General features: G+C 43.1%; 1 protein-coding gene across 4 annotated transcripts in view; it reads right to left on the bottom strand.

The window, feature by feature from the left end:
* The window catches only part of LOC110498007 (UPF0606 protein KIAA1549), an 86,200-nt gene that overhangs the window by 25,419 nt on the left and 42,821 nt on the right, over positions 1 to 17,960 (bottom strand). For all 4 annotated transcript variants that reach the window (XM_036957291.1, XM_036957284.1, XM_036957270.1 and 1 more), the window contains exons 3-9: positions 14,682 to 16,895; positions 14,346 to 14,434; positions 12,942 to 13,101; positions 12,643 to 12,773; positions 6,710 to 6,890; positions 6,427 to 6,486; positions 6,105 to 6,250 (exon numbers count right to left, since the gene is read on the bottom strand). In XM_036957291.1, the coding sequence (XP_036813186.1) occupies positions 6,105 to 6,250; positions 6,427 to 6,486; positions 6,710 to 6,890; positions 12,643 to 12,773; positions 12,942 to 13,101; positions 14,346 to 14,434; positions 14,682 to 16,895 (2,981 nt within the window). The remainder of the gene's footprint in view (positions 1 to 6,104; positions 6,251 to 6,426; positions 6,487 to 6,709; positions 6,891 to 12,642; positions 12,774 to 12,941; positions 13,102 to 14,345; positions 14,435 to 14,681; positions 16,896 to 17,960) is intronic.

The following is a 17,960-nucleotide window of genomic DNA, read 5'->3' as shown; positions in this document are numbered from 1 at the left end:
TAAGTTGCTAGCTAGCATTAAACTTATCTTATAAAAAACATTCAATCATAATCATTAGTTAACTACACATGGTTGATGATATTACTAGATATTATCTAGTGTGTCCTGCGTTGCATATAATCTGACTGAGCATACAAGCATACAAGTATCTAAGTATCTGACTGAGCGGTGGTAGGCAGAAGCAGGCGCGTAAACATTCATTGAAACAGCACTTTTGTGCGTTTTGCCAGCAGCTCTTCGTTGTGCGTCAAGCATCGCGCTGTTTATGATTACAAGCCTATCAACTCCCGAGATGAGGCTGGTGTAACCGAAGTGAAATGGCTAGCTAGTTTGCGCTAATAGCGTTTCAAACGTCACTCGCTCTTAGCCTTCTAGTAGTTGTTCCCTTGCTCTGCATGGGTAACACTGCTTCGATGGTGGCTGTTGTCGTTGTGTTGCTGGTTCGAGCCCAGGTAGGAGCGAGGAGAGAGATGGAAGCTATAGTATTACACTGGCAATACTAAACTGCCTATAAGAACATCCAATAGTAAAAGGTTAATGAAATACAAATGGTATAGAGGGAAATAGTCCTATAATTCCTATAATAACTACAACCCAAAACTTCTTACCTGGGAATATTGAAGACTCATGTTAAAAGGAACCACCAGCTTTCATATGTTCTCATGTTCTGAGCAAGGAACTGAAACGTTAGCTTTCTTACATAGTACATATTGCACTTTTACTTTCTTCTCCAACACTTTGTTTTTGCATTATTTAAACCAAATTGAACATGTTTCATTATTTACTTGAGGCTAAATTGATTTGATTGATGTATTATGTTAAGTTAAAATAAATGTTCATTCAGTATTGTTGTAATTGTCAATATTACAAAGACATTTTTATTTTTTAAATCGGCCGATTAATGGCTAATTAATTGGCTTTTTGGTCCTCCAATAATCAGTATCGGCGTTGAAAAATCATAATCGGTTGACCTCTAGTCAGGAAGTTAAAACTTGGTCGCAAATGGGTCTTCCAAATGGACAATGACCCCAAGCATACTTCCAAAGTTGTGGCAAAATGGCTTAAGGACAACAAAGTCAAGGTATTGGAGTGGCCATCACAAAGCCCTGACCTCAATCCTATAGAACATTTGTGGGCAGAACTGAAAAAGCATGTGCGAGCAAGGAGGCCTACAAACCTGACTCAGTTACACCAGCTCTGTCAGGAGGAATGGGCCAAAATTCACACAACTCATTGTGGGAAGCTTGTGTAAGGCGACCCTAAATGTTTAACCCAAGTTAAACAATTTAAAGGCAATGCTACCAAATACTAATTGAGTGTATGTAAACTTGTGACCCACGGGAATGTGATGAAATAAATAAAAGCTGAAATAAATCCTTCTCTCTGCTATTATTCTGACATTCCACATTCTTAAATTAAAGTGGTGATCCTAATTGATCTAAGACAGGGAATGTTTCCTAGGATTTAAGTCAGGAATTGTGAAAAACTGAGTTTAAATGTATTTGGCTAAAGTGTACGTAAACTTCCGACTTCAACTGTATGTATAGTCCCCACAATAATGTAGCAGTAGTCCTTAGAAGGGGTATTGGTGGATGTGACTGCAAACAGAGTTGGACTCGTACAGTGAGTCACATCAACTGGTAAAACCTTTCAATATTATTCCTCGTGGTGAGCTCTCCATGAATCGCAACAGTGAGACTCCTTATCGAGGGCTTGTAGTCTTTTCTACCCAGAGTCACACTGCTTTACTAATCAGGCTTTGCCTTTTGTGGTTCTCCACAGCACCTGCTCTACTCCCCTCTCCCCTCTCTTCACAACAACATTTAGGGGACAGGATAGGCCAGGGTATCCATGGCAACACCACCTATTCATCACAGGCCAGCTAATCAAAGACCAACCACCAAGTCTCTTTTTCTTTCCTTCAAGTTCCGTTACTTGAATGCTGTGTCGCCAGTCACTAATAGCAGATCAATTATTAATTCTCTCTCTCTCATTCTGCCTGGCAGCTGTAGTTATTATAAATGCAGAAATCTACTCTAGTTGTGGGGAGGGATATGTTAACGGGCCCTGTGGAGAGGGCAGAGAGGGTGCAGAGAGGGTGCGATGGTCTACACGCAGGTGGGAGCTGTTAGTGATAAATATCATAGCACCTTCAGATATCTGCTTCCCAGATCTCCACAGACCCACGGACATTTAATGGATCGTGAATTAGCGGTGAACCTGTGTTCGGTATGGGCTATGATTAGAGTTCTAATAGAGTACCACATTATGAGTCATAATACCCATAAAACCTAGCAGTCAAACAGGGAAACGGTTCCAATAATTTTTGCACCATTCATTTTTCCCATAGGAGATTTTAGAATATAAAGTGGGGCAAAAAAGTATTTAGTCAGCCACCAATTGTGCAAGTTCTCCCACTTCAAAAGATGAGAGAGGCCTGTAATTTTCATCATAGGTACACTTCAACTATGACAGACAAAATGAGGAAAAAAATCCTGAAAATCACATTGTAGAATTTTTTATGAATTTATTTGCAAATTATAGTGGAAAATAAGTATTTGGTCACCTACAAACAAGCAGGATTTCTGGCTCTCACAGACCTTTAAGAGGCTCCTCTGTCCTCCACTCGTTACCTGTATTAATGGCACCTGTTTGAACTTGTTAACAGTATAAAAGACAACTGTCCACAACCTCAAACAGTCACACTCCAAACTCCACTATGGCCAAGACCAAAGAGCTGTCAAAGGACACCAGAAACAAAATTGTAGACCTGCACCAGGCTGGGAAGACGGAATATGCAATAGGTAAGCAGCTTGGTTTCAAGAAATCAACTGTGGGAGCAATTATTAGGAAATGGAAGACATACAAGACCACTGATAATCTCCCTCGATCTGGGGCTCCACGCAAGATCTCACCCCGTGGGGTCAAAATGATCACAAGAACGGTGAGCAAAAATCCCAGAACCATTCACGGGGGGACCTAGTGAATGACCTGCAGAGAGCTGGGACCAAAGTAACAAAGCTTACCATCAGCAAGGGCATTGAAAATGAAACGTGGCTGGGTATTTCAGCATGACAATGATCCCAAACACACCGCCCGGGCAACGAAGGAGTGGCTTCGTAAGAAGCATTTCAAGGTTCTGAAGTGGCCTAGCCAGTCTCCAGATCTCAACCCCATAGAAAATCTTTGGAGGGAGTTGAAAGTCCGTGTTGCCCAGTAACAGCCCCAAAACATCACTGCTCTAGAGGAGATCTGCATGGAGGAATGGGCCAAAATACCAGCAACAGTGTGTGAAAACCTTGTGAAGACTTACAGAAAACGTTTGACCTCTGTCATTGCCAACAAAGGGTATATAACAAAGTATTGAGATAAACTTTTGTTATTGACCAAATACTTATTTTCCACCATAATAAAATAAATTCATAAAAAATTCTACAATGTGATTTTCTGGATTTTTTTCCTCATTTTGTCTGTCATAGTTGAAGTGTACCTATGATGAACATTTACAGGCCTCTCTCATCTTTTGAAGTGGGAGAACTGGCACAATTGGTGGCTGACTAAATACTTTTTTGCCCCACTGTATATGCCGTGACGATCTGGGCGAGATGACGAATCGAGGCAAAGGTAAGAATCTCTGGATCTAATGTTAGCTAAAAGTCATAAATAATAAATTGGCAACATATCTTTAAATGTACAATTCTGAGAACTGTCTTGTGCAAGTTCTAAATTGACACAATACCTGTTCGCAAAGGTGTCAGCTAGAGATGACGTGCCGGAGCTTGCAGGGATCGCATTATGTCTACTTTGATGCTAATTACCATTTTCGATTCTGAGAGTAAATAGAGCCGAATATATTGATATCAAAACGTCACGCCAGTGTAAGCCTACACAAAACACAGCCCTTTTTAAAGTTTTTCTAAAATCACCAATGGGAAAAATAAATGGTGGAACTATTGGAACCATTTCCCCGTTTGACCGCTAGGTTTTATGGGTATTATGACACACCCACTGTGTGGTTCTATTGGTGGAATTCTAATAGGTCTCGGCAAATGGCATTCTACTTCCTTTTCACAAAGTCTGCTGCCTCAGTTTGTAAGATGGAAATTTGCATATACTCCCGAATGTTATGAAGAGTGATCAGATGAATTGCAAAGTCCCTCTTTGAATCCCCCAAAAACATGTCTACTGCATTTCAGCACAAAAGGACCAGCTGACATCATGTCAGTGATTCACTCATTAACACAGGTGTGAGTGTTGACGAGGACAAGGCTGGAGATCACTCTGTCATGCTGATTGAGTTTGAATAACAGACTGGAAGCTTCAAAAGGAGGGTGGGGCTTGGAATCATTGTTCTTCCTCTGTCAACCATGGTTACCTGCAAGGAAACACGTGCAGTCATCATTGCTTTGCACAAAAAGGGCTTCACCGGCAAGGATATTGCTGCCAGTAAGATTGCACCTAAATCAACCATTTATCGGATCATCAAGAACTTCAAGGAGAGCGGTTCAATTGTTGTGAAGAAGGCTTCAGGGCACCCAAGAAAGTCCAGCAAGCGCCAGGACCGTCTCCTAAAGTTGATTCAGCTGCGGGATCAGGGCACCGCCAGTAGAGAGCTTGCTCAGGAATGGCAGCAGACAGGTGTGAGTGCATCGGCTTTTGGAGGATGGCCTGGTGTCAAGAAGGGCAGCAAAGAAGCCACTTCTCCCCAGGAAAAACATCAGGGACAGACTGATATTCTGCAAAAGGTACAGGGATTGGAGTGCTGAGGACTGAGGTAAAGTCATTTTCTCTGATGAGTGCCCTTTCCGATTGTTTGGGGCATCTGGGAAAAAAGCTTGTCCGGAGAAGACAAGGTGAGCGCTACCATCCGTCCTGTGTCATGCCAACGGTAAAGCATCCTGAGACCATTCATGTGTGGGGTTGCTTCTCAGCCAAGGGAGTGGGTTCACTCACAATTTTGCCTAAGAACACAGCCATCCAGGAACAGTTTGGTGACGAATAATGCCTTTCCAGCATGATGGAGCACCTTGCCATAAGGAAAAAGTGATAACTAAGTGGCGCGGGGAACAAAACATCGATATTTTGGGTCCATGACCAGGAAACTCCCCAGACATTAATGCCATTGAGAACTCAATACTCAAGAGGCGGGTGGACAAACAAAAACCCACAAATTCTGATAAAATCCAAGCATTGATTATGCAAGAATGGGCTGCCATCAGTCAGGATGTTGCCTAGAAGTTAATTGACAGCATGCCAGGGCGGATTGCAGAGGTCTTGAAAAAGAAGGGTCAACACTGCAAATATTGACTATTTGCATCAACTTCATGTAATTGTCAATAAAAGCCTTTGACACTTATGAAATGCTTGTAATTATACTTCAGTATATTCCATAATAACGTCCGAAAAAAATATCTAAAGACACTGAAGCAGCAAACTTTGTGGAAATTAACATTTGTGTCATTCTCAAAACTTTTGGCCACGACTGTAATGATGGTGCTCTTCTGTTTTTAGCCTTGAAAAGAACGTCATATTAGAGTGCTCTGAGCTCTTTCTTTTTGCATTTCAAGGACTGTCTTCAATGTTTGTGTCTGGCTCTAAATAACACAGTGAGACTGTCTACTCTGCTTCTTGTGATCACTAAAACCCTGCTGCCTCTCTCAGCCTCTCACATAGAAGCTGTAGTTTGACTTGACAGAATCAGTACGCTGGCATCACCTGTGAAAGTCCACAGCCAGAGAGAGTGGGATATGGAGGTGTGTGTATGTGTGTGTGTGTGTGTGTGTGTGTGTGTGTGTGTGTGTGTGTGTGTGTGTGTGTGTGAGAAAGGGTGTGGTTCATGTGGGGCCACACACTGTTCATCATTCCACTCTAATAAACCTGGAGACTGGATGTGGGTTAGTGGCTGGTTGAGGAAACCCAGGTTGTTTTTCTGGTGATGACTCGGGCTTACTCTCTTTAGTAACACAGTGGCTATGGCAGCCTTGCCTAGGGGTTATTACCACAGGGTGAGAGTTGTATTTGCTGTACTTAAGCGCTATAGTCAAGCACAGCACGAGAATTCTAAGATGATTCTCAGTATAGTACAGTGTCTCTGATGTGGTTACCTGAACACTGTGGTTGGCCACACTGGTGGCCCTCTTGTTACGCCTGTCTGCCCTCAGAACCTCTCCCAGCAGCAGGGCCACACGACGCTCCATCTTGGCCTGGAAGGTCCGCCCGTCCACCCCCTGGTCCAGGACACCCAGCATCACTGGACAGGAAACAGATGGTTATGATATCACACAGGACAGGCAATACAGAGCCAATACATTGCCTATCACACAGCCAGAACATAGGCCCTGAATGTGTATCCATCCTCTAGCTGCAGTTGAGATTTAGATTGGGTGGAATACTTAAAGTCAGATGTGTTGACAAGGGGAAGCATACCTGTTCTAACCCAAGACGAGCGAAGCAACTGGGTGGTGTTCAACTCTGGGTAGTGAAAAGCTATTGGGAAAAGAAGAGAGGGAAATAAGGAAAGTACAGACAACCTAAAAATATTCCTACTGAGGTATAAAAGAGGTCCTTAGAAGGTGAAGCAGATTGATTAATAGAATACATGTATTTCCCCAAGCCAACATCCCAGTAGGGGTGCTTGGCATAAAATCCCAATCCATTAGACAGTTGGCATAAAATCCCAATCCATTAGACAGTATGGTAATGGACTCACGTTCGGCGATCTGCAACACAGGAAAGCCCAGGTAGTAGCTGAACTCCACCATGTTGAGCAGCCTCAGGTGGTTGCTGACCTCTGACCCCTTCAGGTAGCCGACGGCATCGCGCACAGCGAAGGTCACGTCCACTGGCTCCCTCTGCTGACTCCTGGGCTGATTCATGGTGATGTTCACAATCTAGGAAAATATTTAATACGTACATACAGGACTCTATTTTAACAAACATAACGCAATGGTAAATCTAAGCGCTTGCGGCAGCACTACACGTTGGGGTGTGTGTCATAAATATTTTGGGTATTTTCACAACCAGAATTATGGGCACAGTAGCTGGCGGTGGCGCGAAAGGGCTGGGTTTTGATGAATTAACAAGTTGAGGGTGTGTCGAGGCTTGACCCCTCACTGGCCAATCAGAATGTATCCCATTGGCTAAATATGTGGTTGTGTGGTATTTTATGTATTGCATTGTCATCAACTCCAATTTGAATGTTAGTCCGTTAAAGCTTAGTTTAGTAAATAGCGTACAGAAACTAAATCAAATGTAAGCCTATCCCATATTGGATAAATATGTTGAACATGTTTTTGAACAGTAACTGCACGGCTTCAATATGGAAATATATTGTTAGCACTTTTGCAAGATTTTATGTATTTTCAAACAATACAAAATATACACAAACAAGATGATTGACGGGAAAAGTATCATCCAACCCATCGGGTATCTCACTGCACTCTCAAATGCCATGTCTTGAAATATGCAGACAGACTGATTAAAAGTACATTTACATTGTAATACTTCTGACAGCCAACTTTCCAACTCCGCCCATAATCCCTGGTATCCATAGCATTCCCAGAAGGCATGGACCATTGAGTCATTGCTAGTTTCACACACTATGCTATTGTGCTGCAGAATCTGCTAACATTGCTCTTTCACAGCGATTCTGTATGGACCTCGCTGAAACAGGAAAGGTCCACCCCCAAACTGTTGCTACAAAGTTGGAAGCACAGAATCATCTAGAATGTCATTGTATGCTGTACCGTTAATATTTCCCTTCACTGAAACTAAGGAACCATGAAAAACCCCAGAACATTATTCCTCCTCCACCAAACTTTACAGTTGACACTATGCATTCCTGTAGGTAGTTTTCTCCTGGCATCCGCCAAACCCAGATTCTCTGTCAGACTGCTAGATGGTGAAATGCGATTCACCACTCCAGAGAACACGTTTCCACTGCTCCTGAGTCCAATGGCGGCGAGCTTTACACCACTCCAGCCGACGCTTGGGATTACGCATGGTGATCTTAGGCTTGTCTGTGGCTGCTTGGCCATGGAAACCGATTTCATGAAGCTCCCGACGAACAGTTATTGTGCCGACATTGTGTTTGTGGGCTCCCGAGTAGTGCAGCGGTCTAAGGCACTGCATCTCTGTGCTAGAGGTGTCACTACAGACCCTGGTTCGATTCCAGGCTGTATCACCGGGTGATTGAGGGTTCCTTAGGGTGGCGCACAATTGGCCCAGCGTTGTCAGGTTAGGATTTGGCCGGGGTCGGCCGTCATTGTAAATAAGAATTTGTTCTTAACTGACTTGCCAAGTTAAATAAAGGTCAAATAAAAAATTCCAAAGACCGTTTGGAACTCGGTAGTGAGTATTGCAACCGAGGACAGACGGTTTTTAAGCGCTACGCGCTTCAACACATGGCAATCCCGTTACGTGAGCTTGTGTGGCCTACCACTTCCCGGCTGAGCTGTTGTTGCTCCTAGACATTTCCACTTCACAATAACAGCACTTACAGTTGACCGGGGCAGCTTTAGCAGGGCAGATATTTTACCAACTGACTTGTTGGAAAGGTGGCATCCAATGACGGTGCCACGTTGAAAGTCACTGAGGTCTTCAGTAGGGCCATTCTACTGCCAATGATTTGAAGGAGTGTCTACATATTTTTGTATATAATATATGTTCCAATGTCAATATCAGTTATTTTAAAGTCTTAATTCCAATAGTTAATATTTTTTCTAAGAGGTTGTCAGTTGGATAGGCTATCTGCAAGGTTTTGTTTATCTTAGCTATCATATGAATATCATTTTCTGGCTCAAATTAGGATTCCCTCAAGATTGCTTTTATGTCCAAAATATTTAAAATCGACATTTCGTGATATTAAACTTTTAAGTTGCATGTATTTGAAAATATTTACATTTGTCAGTCCAAAATGGCTTTTTAATTCTGTCATGGAAATACATTTACTTCCTATTACCAAGTAATTTACAGTTTCTATGCCCATAGATTTCCATGTGGACCAATTTAAAATCGGGGAGTTCTGAAAAGCTATCCAAGGATTGTTCCATGCTGTTTTTAGGGAGTTGTTTTGGTTCTTGTAGAATACGTTTTATTTTCTCACATATTGTTATAGTGTTCTTAACTATGAAATTGTTAATGTTCTTAGCTTTATCCACGTGAAAAGGTTCTGGGGATGAGCATCTTCAAAAGGTACCCATTTTTCCTCTTTAGTGCATTTAACTATATGTCTCAAGTAAAAGCCCTGAGTGGCTGGCGGGTTGATACAATTCCCAGTCTGGAAAGTTAAAACCACTCTCAGACTTAGGAAGATGTTCTATAAGTTTTATTTACCCATATAAAGTCTGTTATGCGCAAGTATACTTTTTTAAAGAATGTCTTCAGTGGGGTAACTGCCTCGCAAAGCTGCCGGCTCAGACAGCATCCCTAGACGCGTCCTCAGAGCATGCGCAGACCAGCTGGGTGGTGTGTTTACAGACATATTCAATCTCTCCCTATCCCAGTCTGCTGTCCCCACAAGCTTCAAGATGTCCACCATTGTTCATGTACCCAAGAAGGCAAAGGTAACTGGACTAAATGACTATTGCCCCATAGCACTCACTTCTGTCATCATGAAGTGCATTGAGAGGCTAGTCAAGGATCATATCACCTCTACCTTACCATTCACCCAAGACCCACTTCAATTTGCTTACCGCCCCAATAGATCCACACTCGATGCAATTGCCATAACACTGCACACTGCCCTATCCCATCTGGACAAGAGGAATACCTATGTAAGAATGCTGTTCATTGACTATAGCTCAGCCTTCAACACCATGGTACCCTCCAAGCTCATCATTAAGCTTGAGGCCCTGGGTCTCAACCCCGCCCTGTGCAATTGGGTCCTGGACTTCCTGACGGGCCGCCCCCAGGTGGTGAAGGTAGAAAACAACATCTCCACTTCGCTGATCCTCAACACTGGGGCCCCACAAGGGTGCGGGCTCAGCCCCCTCCTGTACTCCCTGTTCACCCATGATTGCGTGACCATGCACGGCTCCAACTCAATCATCAAGTTTGCAGACGACACAACAGTAGTAGGCTTGATTACCAACAACAACGAGACAGTCTACAGGGAGGAGGTGAGGGCACTCGGAGTGTGGTGTCAGCAAAATAACCTCTCACTCAACGTCAACAAAACAAAGGAGATGATCGTAGACTTCAGGAAACAGCAGAGGGAGCACCCCCCTATCCACATCGATGGGACAGCAGTGGAGAAGGTGGAAAGCTTTAAGTTCCCCAGCGTACACATCATGGACAAACTGCACCTCTCAACCTCAGGAGGCTGAAGACATTTGGCTTGTCACCTAAAACCCTCACAATCTTTTACAGATGCACAATTGAGAGCATCCTGTCGGGCTGCATCACCGCCTGGTACGGCAACTGCACAACACCGCATCACCTGGGGAAAACTACCTGCCCTCCAGGACACCTACAGCACACAATGTCACAGGAATGCCAAAAAGATCATCAAGGACAACAACCACCCGAGTCACTGCCTGTTCACCCCACTACCATCCAGAAAGTGAGGTCAGTACAGGTGCATCAAAGCTGGTCCATCAGACTGTTAAACAGCCATCACTAACACAGAGAGGCTGCTGCCTACATACAGACTTGAAACATACAGACTTGCTTTGTCACTTATTGAGCATCCTAAGTATTTTATATTTTTTGTGGTCCACTTAAAGGATTGCTGTATATCATGAGTCATTATTTTTCCTATTGCCATTATTTCATTTTTTTACACGTTAATTTCAGATCCTGAGATTTTAGAATATATAATAGATATATTTTTAGCGATGGGGGCATTGAGTTTTCAATATTGGTCAAGTATATCAGGAGATCATCTGCAATAAGTTTAGTTTATATTCATGTTTACCAACACTGATACCTAGTTACATTTGGGTCCTGTCTAATTATTTTTGCAAGTTGTTCAATTGACAGTGCAAACAGAAGTGGGAGAGAGAACATCCCTGTCTTGTGCCCCTTTATAAAGCAATTTCAATGCTCTAATCGCTAGTGGAATGTCCACTCACCGTTACTGCTCCCAAATATATAAAGCTACAGCCTACCATCGCCGCTGATATGGCCAATAGTGACTTTGCCAAGTGAAAGGTAAACAAACAAACTGATTCAGCCCACGGACAGCGATCTGAATTCCCGTGATATAACAGTTAGGTCCAACAGAGAAAAGTGGAAGACACATTTTTTTTAAATAAATCATAAATGAAGAACAATAAGCAGTCTTTTTAATTAACTTAATGTTCTTAAACAGGCTTCCTACAGACACTGAAACATTTCATTCAACGGGCATCGCAAATAATAAGTCCAAATGTTTCACAGAAGCTAGACAAAGATGTCCAATGTCAATTTTAAAAAGGGAAACGTCTGTTGATTGTTTTGCTACTTGTGATATTTTAATAAAACATTGGTGATGTACATAAGGCTACTGTGTGCGCCTCTGCTGGCAAAACCAATGCCATAGCCAATTGCGTTCCCGCTAAGACCAGCTTTGGTCAGTCTTAAATATCCCTAGTTGCATTTACTGAAATTGGCATATTGGCGTATGTTTTTTAGAACATACCTCCAATATTTCCACCCCTCCCACCTCAGAGCAAGCGAGCTGATAGAAATAGAGCCCACAATGTCTTTGAGCTGGTGATGGATTTCAAAAGTTCAGTAAATGGTCAAAAGAGACGGCACAACAAACCCTGTCACCAATAAAACCACATGTGAGCATACAGTGTGATGCAGCAGAAGAGCTTGGGCCAAATTGATTTCAATTAATTTGTGGAATTGAAATAGAAAGGGAATTGAAAATAAAATGAACTGCCATAATTTAAATGGCCTTTTCCAGATATGAATGTAATTCCCAGTATAATCCCTTCATTGACTGAGTATGAAATCTATGTCTGAACACTCTCCATATCCTTCTCGCTTGCTACGTTCAAGAACGTCAAACATGAACAGACAAAAAGCACTTTCTCAACTTAATTAGTGGAAAACCTCTGCAAGAACCTGAATCAATAAACCTATGCTGATAATTTTGGTCTTGAATGAGTGACCACTGATCTAAACAGACTTGTATGCTGAGACCAGCACTTAGGTTGTATTACCGCAGCACACACAATTTCACAAACCACACATTTAAGCCATTACTCCCTGTCACTCCCCAAGCCTCAACAATTACAATTAAGTCAAGCAGATCCTGCTTCTTTTCTCTCCCAAATCCAAAGCAAGCCACTACTGCTGCTGCATTCACACACAGTAACCCAATTAGTTTCGAACTTTCCTGGCCAACCGACTCTCTTGAGGAGCTTTTCTTTCTTTCCACTTCCCGATTTATTTCAGCAGACGCTGCTCTTAGAGAGTTCTAGCAGGGAGAGCACAGCGACACGGCCAGTGATATTTTAGTAATAATAAATGTGTGAGCTAAGTGCTTCTGATATAAATGGGTTGTGATTAGGGGTGATTCCAGATGATCATCACAAGTGGGGGTGAAATCCAAGGAAGGAGTAAGTGACTGGTAATGAAAACAGAGCATTAGGAGAAGCTCTATTTTAGTTGACTGGAGTGCTACAGTGTTTTCAGTAGGTCTCCACTTACGTGCACAGTGAAGTTGGTGGACTCCTGTGCGCGTCGGCGCACTTCGGCGTATGCCATGGTAAGGCCTTTCTCAATGCGCTCGCTGAAGTTGCAGACTCGCACGTCGACGTGGCTGGGCACAAACTGCAGCACTGGACAGGGAAACAGAAGGGCAAGGTTAAGTCTAAACATTCAAACACATCCTGCACAGCGCAGAAGACCCAAACAAAAAACTGGCATACCATTCTACTGGGGAGGCACTATTAAAATCTCTATTTCAGAAGTGGCTTGTATAGTTCCACACAGAACAGTGCTCTTACCTGAGTGGACTTGGTACTGGTGGTCTGGTACCTTCCAGTAGTGTGAGATGGGCTGGAAGCGTCGGCCTGACTGGCGCAGGGCGTTGATGACAGATATGGCTGTGAACACCACGGGACCCGACACTGCCCGGAACACAAAGTCTGGAGGGCTCTTAGCAACCTTTACCAAGACACAGAAAATACACAATTATAACTTCTCTTCATTGCAAATAATAGTTACTCATCTAGTTTAGTTTAGATGGGCTGTATTTGAAGTCTTTCAATTCAACTGTCTTTTTGTCTTACTTTCAATATCTACCATCCTCCAAATGCAGTTGAATATATCTTATTCATCAGGCTAAGGGTGGCTACTTTGAAGAATCTCAAATATAAGATATATTTTGATTTGTTGACTTTTTTGGTTACTACATGATTCCATGTGTTATTTCATAGTTTTGATGTCTTCACTATTATTCTACAATGTAGAAAATAATAAAAAAAAAATAAGAAAAACCCTTGAATGAGTAGGTGTCCAAACCTTTGACTGGTACAGAAATAGTTTAGTGCTTAAAATAAGGGGATAAATGTTTAAAAAATGTTTCCTGATCTTTCTTATATCTCTCAGACATAGGACAGACACTTCAGAACAAACTTCCTTTAAATTTATTGGTGACTATCTGTTGTTCCATGTAGGGAATCTGTTATTCAATGCGTTTCTATTGGCTAATAGCAGTAATGCCAAAATCAATGTTTCACCCAATAATGTTCTAATAAAAAAATTCTAAATCAAATAGCTAAATATTCCTTGGTATTACTATCTTAAAATAATTCCATATGTTATTTTAGCACCCCCGCAGCTTAGACAGAGCTTAGGCTCCAAAGGGTTAAAACTCAGAGCATGTTGCACAACAGCTGTTCAGAGGTTTCTTTAGGGGGTAAGCTATGTAATGAAAAGCTAACAGTGTCAGCACTTAGAGGTTAACTTTAACTGTCACGTTCTGACCATAGTTCTGTTATTTTATTATTTGTTTTAGTATGGTCAGGGCGTGAGTTGGGGTGGGCAGTCTGTTTGTTTTTCTATGTTGGTTTTTGTGTTGGGTTTCACTTGGGTTTCACTTTTGGTTTGTGGGTGTTTGTTTCCGTGTGAGTGTTTGGGCCACACGGTACTGTTTCGGTTTTGTAAATTCACATTGTCATTTATTGTTTAGTGTTCTGAGTTTTAATTAAATATCATCATGAACACTTCCCACGCTGCGCTTTGGTCTGATCCTTACTCCTCATCAGACGAAGAGGAGGAAATCCGTTACATTAACTTTATAAAGACTAAAGAAAAAGGCTGCTGTTATTTCTATCCATTACATTAATTATTGAAGTTAAGTTTAAAATCCCAATAAAAGGTGCCCATGGTGCCCCATCATAATGTACCTGCAGTTCAATTGACTTATTGAATTCAGTCTTCAGTATGTCTCGGATTTGGGATTTGGCATATCCAACAGTGGCTCCAGGGGGAAAACCTGCAGAGGGTGGAAGCACATCTCATCTCTATCATGTCTAATTGAGAACATCTTGTTATAGATTAATTAAGTGTACAATATTTTCAAAACATTAAATCACAAACCATGATTTTCATATGAAAAGTGAAAGAATAACACTTCAGAGTTGACAATTATATCTTCGTAGCATTGATCAAGTTGACAACCCACACAATGTTCCTGTCATTAAAAAAGTATATCAACACGACAAAAAGATCATTCAACTTACCGACTTTAACAAAGTACACAGGCTTGGAGACATTACAGAGGTACTGGCGGCCAATGGTTGTAGGCGGGCTTTTTGTGGTTGTTATGTTTAAGGGGGTGGTGGTGGTAGTGGTGGTGGCCAGAGCAGTGGTTGTAGAGGCCTTAGTGGTGATGGTGGTGGTAGTAGTAGTGGTGGTGGCAGGATCAGTTGTGGAGGGGGTGTCTACGGTGCTAAGTGTACTCTGGCTGACGTTTGTCACTGCTGTGACAGGACTATCCGTATCAATACCTTGGTCAGCCATGACTGACACCGGGGGAAATGTGGTGGCATTTGTGGCTCGCTCTGTGGGGCCTGAGGTGACATCGGGGGGTAATTCTGTTTGACCAGGCACTGGGGTGAAGGCGACAGAGGTGCTGAGGAGGGCCGTCTCTGTGGCGGTGGGGGACACATACCACTGGATGTCTGTCTCAGAGGCCATAGCACTAGGCTGCACAGACACTAATACAGAGCTGCTGTCCAGTCCGACACTGGAGGTGGCCACAGGGCTAATCCATTCCCCGGAGAACACCTGACCAGTGACACCCCACAGGGAGGAAGACAGGTCCATGGAGGGGGTTGGCGCTAATGAAGGCTCCAGGAACGACACTGAGAAATTCAGAGAAGTCATCTCCGTGGCGTCTGCTGTGGTCGTATTGAGAGGCTCTGAGCCAGATATATCAGAGGACTCTTTAATCCAGGTAGTGTTGTCAGAAGGCTGGACCTCCACTCCATAGGAGGCTGTGAGCATGTGGCTGGGGTCCTCAGTTAACGTGCTGGTGGCCATGATGTGGATGGTGCTGATGGACATCAGGGAGAAATGTCTGGAGGTGGTGGTCACATTGGTGCCTCTGTGTTCTTCAGAGTCATCCTTGGTCAGCTGGATGGTGTAGTACTCCAGGCTGTTCATGTCTGGTAGGAGAAGGTCTGTTGGTTCAACAGTGAAGGTATCTGTCCAGTCTACGCCTGAACCTTCTGGTAGACTACCTTGAGGTGTTAGTGTTGAGGCTAGCATTGAGTGACTGGGATATGGATGGATAGAGGGAGGAACATATGTGGGGGCCACACTTCTAACACCAGAGCTGAGATCTGTTGTAGTGAGACTAAGTGAAGACGTCACGTGACGCATCGAGGAGAAGGACACGCCAACCCTGGAGGGGAAGGAGGTGTCGTAGCGTTCCGCATTGGAGTCCTCCAGGTCGTACATGTCCGTGGGAAGGTTGGTGACCAGGGAGAAGTCGTCGCCCTCCGAGCCCATATAGGTCACGGTCTCCGGGTGGTCTCCGGAGCCCCAGTCCACCTCCATGGTGTTGGTGGGGAAGAAGTCCTCAGTAGGGACCATGGTGGGCTCGGCTGAGGAGGACGTGGTCTGTGGGCTCAGGAAAGGCACATAGCTGGGAGCCAGCTGCATTTCAGGCGATGGCTTCAGGAGCATGTAAATACCTTGGGCAGCATCATCCTTCTGCATGAGCTCACTGCTGGGGCGCAGGTGATCCAGATCGATTAATCTACTGGAGGGCTCGCTGTGATCCAGCGAGAGATCGCCTAAACTCAGGGACACATCTGGATTAGGTCTAGACTCTGGGCTGGCTTGGTCTGATAGGGCTGCTACATCTGCCAGATTGTCAACAGGCAGTCTAGGCAGGTTGAGGGGTCCAACAGGAAGTGATGTCATAAGTGCAGGAGTTCTCTGTTTTGATGGGTCTTGCTGGTTGATGGGGGGTAATAATGGAGGTTCATCTGAAGCTCTTTCATTAGAGTTTGGGACAATAAACTGTGGAGACGTAGTCCCACTGGTGGCTGTAGAGAAGTTCAAGGGTGTTGTGGATATGTTGGACTGTGGTCCGAGAAGCTTCTGGTGTGGTACTGTAACAAGGGTTGAAGAGGTAGCTGCCATGGTTGAGATAGGCCCAGAGAGCTTAATGTCCCTTGAGAGTCGGGCTGGGCCTTCAGGGTGTTTCTGAAGGACAATTTCAGGCTCCGAAGAGCTAAAAGGGGGAGTGGACAGGGGGTCACTAGACCTAGAAGGTGATTCAAGTGGTAGGGGACCAGGTGAAAGGAGAGCTATAGTTGTAGTGTCATCTAGGTGCTCAGAGGCATCAGTGTGTGAAACTAATAAGGCTGAGGGTGATTCAGTCCAGCTTGGTACTTCTTCCTGAAACTCTTCCAACATGGTGGGATCCAACGGAGGCCAGTCTACTGAAAAAGAAATGACAACAACATATCAAACATGAACTAAGACTGCACTGAAATATTTGATCATCATTGCGACGCCTAGAGTACTGTGGAAAATAGCCTGCTCTTCAAATTGACTAAGAAAGAAATATGATCTCATTGACGATTTGTTATTGCTGTTATTATATGGTGAACCTTTTTTTATTTCATTTTCTTGCTTAGTGAGTTCTGACAACAACCTTGGAAATGACCAAGAAGGAAGCCATCCATCACTCTTCAAAGAACAAAGTAGGCTATAAATGTTGAACAAAATTGCATGATCAAATCAAACGACACTGTAAGGTTGTATTCGGCGCATGTGACAAATCCAATTTGATTTGATTAATAGGATAGGTCTCAAATACGTTCTATCAGGCTCTTTAGCCTTTAGAGTAGCAGCCCACTGGGCAAAAACTGGTGGAATCAACATTGTTTTAACGTATTGTGACGTGCAATCTACGCAGAAAACACATTCCATTTGAAAAATTCATCAATGTAAACTGTTGTTTTGAGGGTCAAATTTACACCACAGAATTATGTCATCATGGTAACCAAATTTCAACATAGAAAAACAGTGTATGAAATATGTTGAATTTGTACCTTTAAACTTATATCCACTATCAGAAACAAAACTAGACTGGGCAGCACCTCCTACTGGATAATTGATCTATCTACAGCTACCCTTAGGTCTCCCATCCAAGGTTTAAACCAAACCCAGACCTGCTTAGCTATGATATTTGTCACTGACTATTACCAATGTGCTATTGTGAGAATAACCGCACGAGCTCCACTTAAACGAAATCAATTCACTGTTGCTATTGAATACATTCCAAAAGGTAGGTTTAACAGAGCAAATGAAATGCGAACATATATTATCAATCATCAATGATGTTATTTAGGCTTATGTAGCATTTGCAAAGTCAACAACAGTAATTGTTTGAATTCAACAAAAAATAGACTAAACGCAGAATTCAACAAAATATGACTAGGTTAATATGCCTGAGGGTTTCAAGCTCTGGTTGATTTTGATCCATCATATCATTTGTTAAC

Source organism: Oncorhynchus mykiss, chromosome 2 (genome assembly GCF_013265735.2).
Source record: "Oncorhynchus mykiss isolate Arlee chromosome 2, USDA_OmykA_1.1, whole genome shotgun sequence".
Taxonomy (NCBI): Eukaryota; Metazoa; Chordata; class Actinopteri; order Salmoniformes; family Salmonidae; genus Oncorhynchus; species Oncorhynchus mykiss.
This window is presented reverse-complemented; position numbering and strand designations above follow the sequence as displayed.